Genomic DNA, 16,450 nt, shown 5'->3' with positions numbered 1-16,450 from the left:
ATTTTCATGGCATGCCTATTTTTTTTACCTTTCAATGAAAGCTCATAGAGACCTGGCCCATATGCAGAGTTACACATACAGAGATTGTGAAAGAGAATTCTTTACTCTATTGTCTAACCTGAGTTAACACTAACTTAAGTACCCCTACTTAGTACCTCACTAGACTGAAAACAGGATTAACTCACCCTTTGTCTACTTTTAAATTGAATCAACAAAAGATTAAACACCCTAATTAGTAATAGGTGAAAAATTAGCAAGTTACTTAGAGAATTCACACCCTTAGAAATTCAATAAAATCCAGAATCTGTGAATCTTTTTGATGAGAACTTAACCTTCAGAAGGTGAAAAGTCAATCCTACAGACACTGCCGTTTGGACAGTGCTAGACAATTTGGAAAGTGTGACTGGCCCCTGTGAAGAAGGGAAGGGACAAGAAGTCACCATAAAAAGCAATCCCTGAATTCCTTCAGGGCAGATTGTCTTTGAGAAGATAGTCTAAAGAGATTGTCTTCTGGAAATGATCTTAGATAGTATTCAAGGGAGCTTTGTTGGAGGGCTAAGAGCTCAGCTTCTACTTGGACTCTGACTCTTGGACAACTTCGTTGGGTGAGTAAAAGGCTGACCCCTTTCCTGGCTTTTGGAGAGACTAGCTTCCATCTTGGAGGAGGCTGCGTGGTTACTCACCATCAGTCTTCCTGGTTGAGAGCTAATTAATCTCTACTTGGATTAAGCAAAGAAAAACATTTAGGTTGATGGGATAGATGACTTCTCTATCCCCCTCATATTTCTCTTCTTTACCATTTCCTCTCTATTTGTAAATACATTTCTGACTCAAGATATAATAAATACTGGCGTTCACACAATTTCATACAATCATTGTCCAACCATTAATTTTAACCTTTACAAGACAAAACCAACATACTTTACATACACACAAACATGTATACACACATCATGCCAAAAGAGAAATAGTCTATATTAACTTACCCAAGCTGTGTATAATTGCTTGCTGATTTTGCTAGTTTTGTCATTGACCTTGAATATGCCTCTTCTATTGTAGCCCTATTAAAAAGAAACAAAGCTCCCATAACATACCTAAAATTTAGTGCCCAAAAAAGTATCAAGCTAGAAATAAGGTCTAGGTCACTACCAGATATACTATAAATTACAATATTAAAAATAAGCATATTTTTGTCATGATTTTCTTTTCCTGGTTCTGCTTTTACAAGAAGAGCACAATATTAGAAGTTAAATAATATTTATATCTATTCTAAAGGGATTCATGGGACCTCTAACCAGTCAAAACATAGTTTTTACCTCTTCCTTCTTTCATTTAGTAGTATTCAATAATTACAATAGGAAACTGAAAAGTGTGCTTATGTTCTCTACTACTGTTTCACTATGCTAAATCACTTGGTATAATATTTAATAATTCTTCAATATGCTTTACAAACTTTTATTAGTCCTCCTAACTCTGGTATAGGTCATTATTTTGCAGGTCAGAAAATGAAGGTCCAGTGATCTTGCCCAAAGTTAAATAATAAACCAACTGAATTCCAGTTACTTTGAAGCTATATCTACTAGTTTCACAAACCAAAATTTATTACACTAGAAAATTTTATTTTACACATTTATTATTCAGTTTATGTCTCTAGATTCCTGCAGGAAAAGAAGGGCACATCAAGAAGAAATATAAGAGAAAGTAGTCCTTTCCACAAAATCAGAGGCCACAGCATATAAATGTCTGGAAAGGAGCAAGAAAAACCACTTGACTCCTATCAACAACTTAGGAACATGCCATGTATTTACATTCTTTATTTAAATGATTCATTCCCTTTTAATGCTTATATGTCTAAGCTATAACAAAAGAGGAGGTATAATCGCCTAAAGCTAACAATAATGTGACAAAATGTTGTTATAATCATAACAGAAAAATAAAAAGTAGAGATAAACCAAGGATCAAAAGAATGAAAAGAAAGGAAATATTATCATCTATTCCTTCAAAGAGTTGATCCACAAAAGTTAAGACATAGTTTTCTAAAGACATTTTGACTTCGACTTCCTCCAGCTATCTTCTACTGTGTTGGCTTCTGAGGCCCCATACTATTCCAACATCTCCTTCAGATCTTTTTTCTGGATCTTCCTTACCCTAACCCCAAGTATACTCTTTCCCCTTGGAGAGTATATCCATCCATTTTTCTAACCATCTACACTAAGATAATAGGATTACAAATCTGAGAACTAGAAAAATAGATAATGGTGATTTCAAAGGAAGTAAGAGAAATTTGGAGGAGGGGAAGATTTAGGAGGAAAGGTAATTATTTCAGTTTCAGATATACTGAGTTTAAGAAATAGAACATAAGAGTTTAAAATGTCTAGTAGGCAACTGGTATTGCAGAACTGAAGCTCAGAAGTTGGATATATATAGAACTGAGTCAGCTTCAAAGATGACAGTTAAACCCATGGGATCTGATGAGGTTCCAAAAGTAAGAGAGAAAGAAAGTTCAGGAAAGAAACTTGGGAAAGATCCACAGTTAATGTGTATGAGGATGATGAGTGAGCAAAAGAGTTTAAAGGGTTCTCAGACACATAGGTGTTGAAGCAGGAGAGAGTAATGTCATGAAATGCTAGGAAGAAAAGAATACTAGGGACGAAAACCTGGTCAACAATGTTAAATGGGTTTATGAGATTTAGGGTTGTAAAAAGGCCATCAGAATAAACAATTAATTGATCACAGGTGTTCCATAGGACAAATGATGAATCATCCTACCTGTTCTTTACTGAAAAGTAAAGGAAGATATGTCACATGCATTTTTGGACATGGCCAATGCAGGATGTTTTGTCTGTCTATTCACTTCTATTACAGGAGGGTAGAGAGGAAGGAAGAAAGAATAAACACTTGTTTAAAAAAAAGTAAAATGAAATAAATGTCACATAAAGCAAAGTTGGGCAGATTTTAAAAGAGATATTATTGCTAATTTTATTGAGAGTAATTTTAGTTGAGTAATCAAGACAGAAGCCAAACTGCAAGGGGTTGAGGAAACAAAGAAAGGGAAGTAGAGGCAGCAAGAGTAGACAGTTTTATCAAGGAGTTTAGCTAAAAAGGAAAGAGAGATATAGAATGATGGTTCCAGGAATGATGGGGTTTAGTCCATTTTTTTTTCTTTAAAGAGTAGGGTAGAGTTCTCTTAAAAGTTAACAATGCTGCTGCTTATTGATATAGTGAACATTTCCCAAACCTATAGAACTCATTTCAGCAAGCACTAGTTTCTCATGAAATGACAGAGACAAGGACAAAGACTCCCTCTACACTCAAGGGAAAAGGCCCTACTTCTGACCAGAAGCAGATGGCAGTCCACAAAGAGGCATAAACTATCAAGCCCATCTGCAGATCTTGGAAGAGACTGACCATTAAAAAATTTAAGTAGGGCAGCTAGGCAGTAGGCTCAGTGGATAGAAAACTAGGCCTGGAGATGAAGCCTTAGATAGTTCCTAGCTGTATGACCCTGGGAAAGTCATTTTACTCTCATGGCCTATCCCTTTCTGTTCCTCTGTCTTGGAACCAATACTCAGTATTGATATAAGGTATGGAATTTTTTTAAATGTAAATACAATAAATTATAAGATAATAAAAGAAAGGACCAAGTGATCCAGGTCTAAGCTCCATCTCTTTTTTTCCCAATAATTAAAACCAAATATTGAAGCTATAATATTTAAATTCTTCAACCTCATTTGTTGTTTCTGGAAGGAAAAGACTTGAGGTAAACCAAGCCATATCATGTGAAGTCTTTCCTAACAAAGAAACACCAGATTAAATAAAGAAGTAGTTGATTGTGTATCTGTGAAATAGTGAATTAGATTTAAATATGGTACACACAGATATGTTCTCATTTGTCTCTCATTCAAAATCTTTTGTCATTTAGAAAGCCCACATGTTTTTATAGCAGGGACTTTTTCTTTCTAATACTACAATAAAATTGGCTACCGACTACACCCTGGTGAACAGTTGAGAGAGAGAGAGAGATGCAAAAGATGCAAATGAATAATAAGAGAGCAGCTCACAGCCTAGTCCTACATATGAGGCAGATGTAACCCTACTCAGCAAATCAACAGTGAAGTCATCACCTTCAAAGGCTTTTTCAAAGTACTCTTTCAAATTATTAGCTTAATGAAGTAGCTACTTCCTATACCTACTTAGATAAAGAGTAACCCTTCAATATAATTTGTTACTTTCAGTAAAGAGGCAAAGATCTCAGCTAAGAGAGAGAGTAGCAATCAATCAACAAGCATTAGTAAGTTCCTACCAGGGATCAGGCATTGTGTTAGGAGCTAGGGACAACAAATACAAAGAAAAAAACAATCCCAACTCTTTACGGAGTAAATGAGTGCTTAATCAACATTTGCTGACTGACATTAAGACTGTATTACGAATTCTTAGCTTTTTTGTATGTCATGAGTTCCTTTGGCAATCTGATAAATCTACAGATGCCCCCTTGCACATTGTTTTTAAATAATTAAAGAAAATACTAAATTTCATTTAGAGGACCCCAGGGTAAAAACTCCTGCCCTATATAATCAGATTTCCTTTTTTTTTCCCCCCAGTTCTGCACCTGGAATCTAAAGACCTGAGTTCAAATATGACCTCAGACATTTCCTGACTGTGATGCTGCTTAAATTCCTTAATCTGCCTGCCTCAGTTTCTCCAACTGTAAAATTAAGGCAACATAATAATAGTACCTATCTCACAAAACTGTTATGAAGATCAAATGAGATTATACTTGTAAAGTACAGTCACAGTTCCTGCCACACAGTAGGCTCTTAATATTTGTTTCTTTCCTTTTCCTCACTATTACATCTATACGCATCAGCAGTAAAGGTAGCAGAAAATCTCACCTTTGTTTGATTCTTTTTACACATATTGGCTCAATGGCTCTGGGAAAGTCACTTACATCTCTAAATGCTCCAAGGAATGCTCTAAATTAAGAGTTAAAAAGCAGATGCTAATATGCATTGATGGCAGGAGATTATTCAACTGAAATTCCTGCCTACACAATGATATCACAAATCTGAACCTTTCCCCTTTATTCTCATATAAAGGGATCTTAATCTAGGGTCATGAATTTGCTTTTTAATATTTTGAAAACAGCATTTCAGCACAATTGAATTCCTTTCTAATACTAGGTGTTTTGTTTATGCTTTTAAAAGTATTATTCTGAAAAGGGGTCTAAAGGCTTCACCAGACTCCCAAAAAGGCCACATGACCCAAAATTGTTAAGAACTAATAGCATCATCATAACACTTATAAAGCACTGTGTGCCAGGCAGTATGTTAAGCATTTTATAATTATTATCTCACTTAATCCTCACAACTCTGAGAAATAAGGATTATTATGATCTCTATTTTACAGATGAGGAAAACTGAGGCAAATAGCAGTTAAGTGACTTGCCCAGTGTATACAGTTAATCTGAGGCTAGATTTTTTAATTCCAGTCTTCCTGGCTCAAGGCTTGACGCTCTATCCACTGCACTACTTAGCTGTCCCTATAAGGAAATTTCCAACTCTAACCAGATGCTACATTCCCAAAATTCCCTAAATGTAACATTCCCTAAAATTACTAATGCCCATCCCTTTTCCCAACTTGATGCATACTATTTTGGGGCTACTGAATTTCTGCCTTCTCCATGTATTCAATTTCTTCTCATCATTCCTAGATTAGCTCAAGTCCTATTTCTTCCATTAAATTTACCTAACAAATCCAGTTCACTCATCTTTTTGCCTCTTTCATCACCCCTCAATATTTGTCTATATCAAATATTTGGGTACCTAATCTCCTGTACTTGATTTGAGCTATTCTTAGCTTTCCAACAATTACTTTGTTATGAGAAAGCAGCATAGCAGTGGAGAGATCAACTATACCTAAACTCAGGAAATAAGACTTCAAGGCCCAACTAAACCATTTCTTAGCTATATGAACAAAGGCAAGTCAGTCTCTAAGCTTTAGTTTCCTCATTTCATAATAAAAACTGTAAAATCACACTATTTACCTCAGGTGTTATCCTGACGAAAGCATTGTATGAACCATAAATTAAACACTATATAAATGTCAATTGTTGTTGTTGCTATTATTATCAGCAGCTTCATTATTATAATTATCATAATTACTATTATTATTATTTTCTTGTGGCAAAAGCCATATTATATATAAGAAGCCTTAATATTCCTAGAGGGGGAAATTCTAGAGTAAGGGATCTTTACCTATGGTCTAAGAACTTGTTTTTTAAATATTCTGAAAAGTATATTTCAATATAATTTGTTTCCTTTGTAATCCTATGTACTTTACAAATTTAAAACCATTATTCTGAGAAAGGGTTCATTGGCTTCGCCAAGCTGTCAAAGGGATTTTCATGAAACAAATTAGAACTCTTGTTCTAGACGTCCTTGAAAATAGATGGAAAAAGAAGTGAACCAAGAGATGGAAGGTTTAGTGAAAGACAATCCATCCAAATTTTCTCCTTTCCTACTTTCTGCAACCTGGCCTCCTGCAACAAGTATACAATCCTTAGCCCTCCCTCTTCTTCATCCTTCAATCACTTCAGTAGACATCTCAGCTAGGTAATAATGTGATTAAAACAAACAACAAGGCATGATTGGCTTAAGCTAGGTGAAAGGAAACTTCAGTTACATGGAAAATTAATGTTGAATAGTTCACTCTCTGAGGATAAGTGAGGGGTGATTATTCTATTTCATGACAGCCAGCAAAGCACAACTATATTAAGAAGGGGGAAGACCTCAAATCAATAAGATCACTGTTAGGGGTGTCTCACAAACTGAGCTGTAAACAGCACTACAAAAGCTGAATTCCATTCATAACCAAAATCTACTGATTATCAGTAATATTCTAAAAGAGGCCCTATACTTCTTGTAAATGTACAAGAAGGATTTTTAAAATACATATCAGTTAAACATTTGGTAATTTATATAATTTCAGATAATTTAGTATTTTCTTATTATAAAATTTACAGCAATTCTTTCTGGCTGAAGAAATAGCAATTCTTAGTTGTGGTCTACAAAAAAAATCTTTCACATAAAATTTTTGTTATATCACCTTACTATCTGTCACATACAATGAAAAATATAGGGCTGACTGTAATTATTGTATAGTTTAACAGTATGTCTAGTTACTTCTATACAAACTTAATGAAAAATGTCAGTGTCAACAGTTTTCTCTTAAAAAGTTAAGATGAAATATTAATATAAAAATACATACCTTTCTCTTACAAAATCTGCAAGTTCTTTTGTTGATATCTGTCCATGTTTCATATTATGGTAGAGTACATCAAAGCCACTATTTCTTTCCCCCTAAAGGTTACAAAGATTTTTAAGTTAAACAAAAAAATAGATTAACATATCTTTAGGACACTATAATAAACAGTAACCCATATTCAAAACTGATGATTAGTTGACTTTCCTTTCTTCTCTATATTAATAGTTCTATTCAAAATGTTGTTGTAAACTTTTTCATGACATTTCAAGTTATAAACTCATTGCAGATAAAATCACTGCTATCTAAAAGATCAATCTAGGCTTCAATTAAGAAAGGACATTTTGCTTTTTAAATAACCATGATATTATTTTAATTTTTAAAAATTGGATCCAAGAAAGTTTAATTCTTTTAACAGATGTTAAATGGTTCTTACTGCCTAAAACTCAGGGGTGTTTAAAAAAAAAGTGGTTATGACAATATTTTTAAATACTAGTCTATGACCTAGTTTTAGCCTTTGGGGAACTTAAAAAAAAAAAAACTTGGGAATAACAGGTTTCAATAAAAAAAGGTAGTATCTTCTTTGTTTAGAATTGGTCTTGATTAGAAATCTTAGCTTAATCACCAGGAAGGGCAAATTATGTTTCTAGCCATACTATACTATCTTGAAAAAGTTTAGTGCTGTGTCACAAGATAAAATGAATACCCCACAAATGACAAGGTTGTTTAAGGTTCAAAAAGCAAAGTATCAATAAAATTTCCCAATGGTGAAATTTCCAACATTTATAAGTCTAAGAAATTTTGAGGTTTACAGGATGTAGACCCTAAATGAACATCCTAGTGCAAACATCAACAACATGGAAATAGGTTTTGATCAAGGACACATATAATACCCAGGGGAATTGTACGTTGGCTATGGGAGGGGTGAGGGGGGGAGGGAGAGGGAAGGAAAAGAATATGATTTTTGTAACCAAGGAATAATGTTCTAAATTGACCAAATTAAAAAAAAAAAAGAAGCAAAGTATCAGCAAATCAAGGTGAAGAGAAATGCTACTTTAAATGTGCATTTTGGAAATAAAACTCCTAGATATCTCATAATAAACTTAACAAATGAAAATGGTTACTAGGATCCATTTAAATAGTAATGTTCCACTTTTAAATTATTAGCTTTATTTCTTAATATTAAAATCCAATGTTAGTTGAAATAAAATGGCAAAAACTAAATAGTTCTTGAATGCTGTGTTATCTTAAGAGTCTAACTTAGACCTGATAATTCTTTTCCTTCAAGTATACAATTAAACTATTCAGTCTGATTTCCCTTGTAACAGAAGGGGGAAAAAAACCAATGCTAAAGTATATCTGTTGTAAATTAAAGCAAGTCTATAAGCAAATGTTATGCAATCTGAAACCCAGCTTTTTCCACAACTCAAAGAAAACAGGAAACAGATTACAGGAACTTCCAGTTATGCTGAAGTGGTTCATAATAACCTCATCAAATGGTATGGCAAGTATGTATTTTGTTCCATATGCAAAAAATTACTTTTTATTTATGCCTCAGCACTACAAACATTCTATAAAAATTTTAGCATTCCTTTCCAAATGTAAAAAACAAAACAAAACAAAAAGAAAACATCAAAGTAAGGTATTTTCTGAACTTAAATATTTCAATTTGGAAAGTCTTTAGGTTTTTCTTTTTCAAAATAAAAGATAGGAACATATTTAGCAACCAACTTTGGCTTTCTGCATTATCCTGTGCCATACAAACAACAGAGGAGGCATCCTGGCATAGCAGAGAGTTGGGAAAACCTGGGTTCAGGCCAGCCTCTGACACATACTAGCTATGAGACCCTGGGCCAGCCACTCTTTGAAGCATTCTAGGAAGCAAGATAGGGCCAAGCTGCCTATACTAATGATATTAAAGGTTCTCACACTATTATCCCTGCTCAATCAATCATTTTTCCCCAATAGATAAACATCGTGTGAAATAAAATTACTAATAATAATTTAGGTCAGGGTTAGTTGGATAAACCCATGTATGACAGCAAGCAGGTAGGACTCTCTTCTGATTCTATTATTCACATACAACCCTGCTGTGATACCCTGTGATGTCAAAATTCAGCTATTATAAATGTTGACAAGAATCCAAAAGAATGTCAAACAGATCTTAGAAGCCTATTTTTTTTAACAAACCTGTGATTTCACTGGTATAGTGAGCTTTGACAAAGAATCCTAAGCCAAAATTGTAAAAGTAACAAAAATAACTATAATAATAACTATTATTTAGATAAGGCTTTACGGTTTGCAAAACACTTCACAATTATTACCTCATTTGATTATTATTTTTCTTTAACCCTTAACTTAACTTAGTATCAATTCTAAGCTAGAAGAGCAGCAAGGGCTAGGCAACAGTATTAGATGACTTGCCCAGGATCACTCAGCTAGGAAGAATCTGAGGTCATATTTGAAACCAGGACCTCAAAAAAATTACAAATTAAAAAAATAGAAAAGACCTAAAGAAACCAGGTCCTCCCAAGTTCAGGCCTACCTGATCCACCACAAGCCACTTAACTGACCTTCATTTGATTGCATAATAACCCTAAGAGGTAGGTGCTAATGCTATACTGTCTTACAGAAGAAACTATGGCAGACAGTTAAATGGCTTGCCCAGGCTCACACAACTATTAGGCTTCAGAGGAAGGATGAGCACTCAGATCTTCCAATTCCTGTTATAGTGTTCTATCCACTGTAGCACCTGGCTGCCTATAAGTAGCTCTAATGAACCTTCTTTGTCCTTAGCACAACACCTGGCACAGAGAAGGCACTTAATAAATGCTCATTTACAGAACAACACAGAGTTGCCAGAGAGCTTAAGAAATTAAATTAGTTCTGGGTCACATTATCAGTAGGTGGCAGAGGCAAGTTTTCCCAATTTTGAGGCCAGCTCTCAACATCCTCCACAAGCAGTTATGCTCCCAAAATGTAAGCCACAGAGTTGGGGTACCTAAAGCTGGTGCATTTTGTTTATATCAGGACCTTTTTAGTTCCCCATTTAGAGTGATTTTACACTTGTCTAGCATAAGTAAATATATCTGGTCTCCAAATCCCCAAAAGATAGAAGCAACAAATTAGAGGGGAGGAAGAGAAAGCAAATAGCTAGCATTTATAATGCATCTTTAGAGTTGCAAAGTATTTCACAGATATTTCTTCTGATCCTCACAGTCCTGAAGTATGTATTATTATCATCATCTCCATTTTACAGATGAAAAAACTGAAGTTAAGTAACTTGTCCAAGGTCACACAGCTAATAAATGTCTCTCAGGTCTTTCTACTCCAAGTCCTATGCTATCTTAAAGATAATGGTTGGCATGTCAAAATGCTTAAGTTGACTTGGTCCACATTTTTAAGGCTTTTGAGTCAATAAGAATGTGAAGAACATGGTAGATGTAAGAGAATTGGAGCCAGAAAAGGAATTAAAAGCAAGTGTCGGTTTAGAGTTTTTACAACTCAAGAGATCATGAGTTCATGGCCCATTTGTTTCCCTTCTCATAAACTCGTAGTTCCCAGTTCAACATTTTGCCTTACTTTCTAATTCTCCAAAATACAGGCTTTTGAGAGGGGAACCATAGATAAAAAGGGTATACAAAAAATTTAGTAGTTTTATCTATAATAACAAAAAATTTAAAATAATCTACATTTCCACAGGAATCAAGGAAAGATTGGAAAAACTGGAAAACCAGAAAATCTGGAGAATGTAGAAAAGAATACAAAATGATCTGAAGTGAAGAAGGCAAAATTACAAATCATTAACACTCAATATTGTAAAAATAGACTTGAATTCAGGACTCCAATCCCCAGAATCCTTTGCTCCACTTCCCCAGAGTGCTTTGTAATCACACTGAATTCTGGCCTGGGCAAGAACACAAATGATTATTTAAAGGAGTTCTCCGCCTACTGAGGGGTTTTTGGACTTCCATTTTGGAGCAGAGGTGGCTCTTTTCATAAACATTATGGTGAGGTGTCTAGGCCTCTGGCCTAGACACATGTTTTCTTATCCTGTGTTTTCTTTAATCCTTAATCTTTAATAAACCTCATAAAAAATATAATACTCCTTGCAGAGAGAAACTAATTTCTACCTGCCTCAGTTTCCTAAATTTTAACTGTTACAATATTTGGTAATTACATGGAAAAAAGCATTTTGGGTCTACCACTACTATTTCTACATCAAAGTTCTCTGTTTGGCACTAACAGAGATAAAAATTTTAGATAAAACAAGGACTTTAACTTCAGAGAAAAGAATATATTTTAAAAAGATAAAATAATAATATAGATATTGAAAACATAATATTTCATTAAAACATATTAGCAAGTGTTACTAAAGCCGGGGTTGGGAAGGGAGGAGTTACCAAGGAAAGCTTCCAGAAGGAAATAGCATCTGACTTTGGTTTTAAAAGATAAGTAGAAATATGACAGAAGACAGGGAGAGAGAGCAGACCTCATATATGGAACAACATGGGATATTCAAGGGTCAGAACTCATCTAGCCTAGCTATATCATATGGCACATGGAAGGGAGGAATACAAAATAAAGGGAAATGGTACCCAAATTGTGGAGGATCTGAAATGCCAAGAGAATTTGAATTTTACTTCATAGACAATAGTGAGCTACTGTAAAAAATAGACTCGAATACAGGACTACAATCCCCATGAGCCTTTGCTCCACTTCCCCAGAATGCCTTGTAATCTCACCTGGGCCGAGATCCAGAAGATATTTAAGCAAAGGCTTTTGAAGGGTTTGGCCCCTTTTTGGACTTCCGTTTTTGGAGCAGAGGCGTCTCTTCCATGATGTGAGGTTATTTTGTCTAGGCCTCTGGCCTAGGCACATGTTTCTTACTTGTATATTCTTAATCTTTAACCTTTAATAAACCTCTAAAAAATATATATTCCTTGCAGAGAGAAACTAATTTCTACCTGCCTCAGTCTCCCCATCTCCCCTAAATTTTAATCTTTACACTACCTAAGATTTTTGAGCAGAAACATAACAAATTGGAGTGAACAAAGCAGCAACAGGAAGACCTGAAAGGGGGTTATTATACTAGTCCAGATGACTTATAATCAAGGATTTATACAATAGGATAGGAGTAAATGGGAATAATGAATTAGTGATAGAAGAGAATAAAGTTATAGAGAGAGAATCAATAGGATTTGAAACAGAAGAAAGAATCAATATAAGCTTATCTAAGTGCCTCATAGTTGCCAGGTACAATGCAAGGGCAAGAGATAAAAACACAAATACAAAAAGTGAGAATGTCCCTGCCCTCAAGAAGCTTACACACAACCACCATTCAGACAGGGCAATAAAGCATACAGATAAAATATCCAGTGGCAGGAGATGGAGAAGACTAACTGCCTTATGGGAGCCAATCAGGAAAGGTCTCTTGAAGAAAATAAATCAAGGTAAGCCCTAAATGGAGCCACAAATTATCAGAAGCAGAAGGCATAAAGGAGAGCCTGTGGAAAAGGTTGAAGACAGAATGAAACAGGAACTTGAAAAGGAACAAGTTTGGCTAGAACATAGAAGGCATGTATGGAAACCATCTACAAATAGACTTAGAAAGACAGACTGGAGCTAAACTATGAAAGGATTAAAATAATTAAAATAATAAAATAATAAATAAAATTAATTAATTAAAAATAAGAGGATTATGTTATCCTAAATTCAATGGGTAGGCACTGAAGAATTTTGAGCAGGGAAGTGAGATATAGACCAACCTGCACTTTAGAAATCTAAATCTGGTAGCTGTGTGGAAGATGGACTAGAAATCAGAGAAACTGGATTCAGGCAGAATAATTAGGAGGCAACTGCAATAGCCCCAGGTAGGAAGTAATGAAGACTTTAAGAGGATTTAGGTATGAGAAGAAAGAAGGAAACATCTGAAAAATACAAAGAGATGGAATGCACAAGACTTGGCAATCAATTTGGATATGGGTGGTGAGGTGGTGAATTGAGGATAACTCCTAGGTTGCAGAACTAGATGACTGGTAATACCTTTAACAGAAACAGGAAAGTCAAAGTCAAAGAGAACCCTCCAAAGTTATAATCATGGGAAAATGGGTGGATATTGATGCCATAAACAGAAATAGTATAGTCATGAGATCACAAAGCAGGCTGAAGGGAAAATATAATGAATTATTCTTGGTATATAATAATAGATTATATTTACATAGTATTTTATAGGTTACAAAGTTTTATAAACATTATTTCACTCAAAGTTTACATTATCCCAATGAAGTAGGTAAATAATAATTTACCCAAACTCACAGTTAGCTAAATGCCAGAAATAGAATTTGAACTCAAGACTTCTTTTCTTTCCATTTTATTAGTGAGTTTAAGTTACCTTATAAACAGCTGAGGATGTGGACTGAGAACACAAAAGAGTCAGGCCTGAATACATACATGAATTGAAATTATGTGCTTTGCATTAAAATACTGAGTGACTAATCAGCTAAATTCTTCAGTTACATAAAGGAATGAGGAGAGCATAAAGGAAATAATGAAGGAATCAGAGATGGGGTGATATTAAGAAATAAAAGGAAAACCAGAAGAGTCTGGTGTATATGTTATAGAGGGACAAGTATCCTGCAGAAGGGGATGATTAGCATTGCCAAAAGCTATAGAAAGATCAAGAAAAATAAAAACTGAAAAAGGGCCACTGGATTCACTTGTTGGGTTTTCATTAGCAACCTGACAAAACAGTTTCCTTTCTGACCTTTCTAGACTTCTTTCACTTTACTTTCCCTTCATGGACTGTTAATTCTGGAAAAAATTGGCTGGCTAGCTGTTCCCAAACTTGGCACTATATCTCCCACCTGTATGCCTTCGTACTGGTGATCCCTGATAGTAAGAATGCCCTCTTCCACCCCTGGCTCATAGAATCCTCACACTTCAAAGAGGAAAAAGTGTTCATTTCTTTTATGAAAAAGCTTTTCCTGATGCCCCAAGTTGTCAGTGTGCTCTCTCTTGTCAAATTGTAATGTATTACTTGCCTATATATATAGATATATATTTTTTTTAATCTCTAATACGTTAGCTACTGAAGGCAGGAACTATTTTCATGTTTAAATCTCTGTTCTAGCAGTAAGTGCTTAATAAATGTTGGCTGGCTGAATTCCCCAATGTTTATGGATGAATGAAAAATTTCTGTATTTGAATACATAATAAAGTATGACCAGAGATACTAATCTATTCTTTGGAAACACCAAAATACAAGACAATTCATCATAAACAAGCTTTCTTTTGATTTAAAATTACTTTCTACAGGGAGAGGAAAATGGACTAGGTTATCTGTCCATCTTGTGGATTATATAGCCCTACAAAAAAGATCCATGATCCAGCCATAGCACTGCTGGGTTTGTACCCCAAAGAGATAATAAGGAAAAAAACTTGTACAAGAATAGTCATAGCTGTGCTCTTTGTGGTGACAAAAAAATTGGAAAATGAGGGGATGCCCTTTGGTTGGGGAATGGCTGAACAAATTGTGGTATATGTTGGTGATGGAATACTATTGTGCTCAAAGAAATAATGAACTGGAGGAATTCCATGGAGACTGGAATGACCTCTAGGAATTAATGCAGAGTGAGAGGAGCAGAACCAGGAGAACATTGTACACAGAGACTGATTCATTGTGGTACAATCGAATGTAATGGACTTCTCTATTAGTAGCAATGCAGTGATCCAGAACAATTCGGAGGGATGTATGAGAAAGATCACTATCCACATTCTGAGGAAAAACTGTAAGAGTAGAAACACAGAAGAAAAACCACTGCTTGAATACATGGGTCGAGGGGATATGGCTGGGGATGTAGACTCTAAATGATCACCCTAGTGCAAAATCAATAATATGGAAATAGGTCTTGATCAATGACACATGTAAAAAACCCAGTGGAATTGCACGTCTGCTACAAAAAGGGGTGGGGGATGGGGAGGGAAAGAATATGATTCTTGTAATCAAGGAAAAATGTTCTAAATTGACTAATTAAATAAATTTTTCAAAAAAAAAAAAGATTCATGACCACTCAAAAAAGACTTCTGACAATCCATACAATAAAAAAACAAATAGATAAAGAAAACCTACTGTTTAGACTAGAGTTCTTAAACCTCTAACTAAGATTTAGCAATTCCTTCAATTACTTAAAACCAATATTTGGAGAAGAGGTCCATAGGCTTCACCAGACTGCCAACAGTGTCCAAGTTTCAAAAAGCTTATAGAATTCATGGATTAGACTAGCCCTTAAAAGTCAACCTCTAATCTTAACAAACAGCAAAAGAACAATGACCTGAGAATCTAGAATCTGAAAAGAAGTAGGGAACAAAACTAACTTGCATTTTAATTACCCAAGCTGCTCACAGGCCAAAAAAAAAAAACCTTCTTTACTTCTTTACACCAATATTTTCCATATAAATGAAAAATCAATTGAAAAAGTAAAACTATAGGTCAGTCAGACCACAAACATTTTTAAGAATTTACCACCGCAGAAAAGCAACTGCTTGACTACAGGGTTGGAGGAGATAAGACTGAGGAGAGACTCTAAATGAACACTATAATGCAAACTCCAACAACAGGGAAATGGGTTCGAGTCAAGAACACATGTGATAACCAGTGGAATCATGCGTCGGCTATGGCGGGGGGGGGGGGGGGGGGGGGGGGAAGGGGAGGGGAGGAAAAGAAAACGATCTTTGTTTCCAGTGAATAATGTATGAAAACGACCAAATAAAATAATATTTAAAAAAAAAAAAGAATTTACTACATGCCAAGCACTGTGAATACAAATGGAAGCAGAAAGATTGCCTGCCCTCAAAAAGTTTACATTCTAATAGGGGAAGACAACACATAAAAAGAAGCTAAAAAGGGAGTGGAATTGGAGGAGGGGCTGGGGCATGATAGAAAAAGTCCATCAGGCTGCCGGAAGAAGAATGAGACACAGCTACCCTGGGTGTCTTCCATAAATAGAGTATCTAGGAAGAACCATTTGATCGGAGGGAGAGACTGCAGGAGTTGAAGAGTACTTCCAATAAGTGAAATTTCAGGACTGGAGTGATTTTCTAAGATGAAAAGATTTCTCAAGATGAAGAAATTCTGGAATATAGCCTGAGAATGATGGAGACAGGGGGATGGGAGGCAGTACAGAAAAAT

The 16,450-nt window shown here is 35.1% G+C and overlaps 1 protein-coding gene across 7 annotated transcripts in view; it reads right to left on the bottom strand.

Annotated features, from left to right (window-relative positions):
• FCHO2 (FCH and mu domain containing endocytic adaptor 2) overlaps nt 1-16,450 on the bottom strand; it is a 145,332-nt gene that overhangs the window by 110,923 nt on the left and 17,959 nt on the right. For all 7 annotated transcript variants that reach the window (XM_056824738.1, XM_056824741.1, XM_056824740.1 and 4 more), the window contains exons 2-3: nt 7,267-7,358; nt 987-1,061 (exon numbers count right to left, since the gene is read on the bottom strand). In XM_056824738.1, coding sequence (XP_056680716.1) covers nt 987-1,061; nt 7,267-7,358 — 167 coding nt within the window. The remainder of the gene's footprint in view (nt 1-986; nt 1,062-7,266; nt 7,359-16,450) is intronic.

Source organism: Monodelphis domestica, chromosome 3 (assembly GCF_027887165.1).
Source record: "Monodelphis domestica isolate mMonDom1 chromosome 3, mMonDom1.pri, whole genome shotgun sequence".
Lineage (NCBI taxonomy): Eukaryota > Metazoa > Chordata > Mammalia > Didelphimorphia > Didelphidae > Monodelphis > Monodelphis domestica.
The sequence above is the reverse complement of the archived record's forward strand: the minus strand, read 5'-3'. Positions and strand labels throughout refer to the sequence as shown.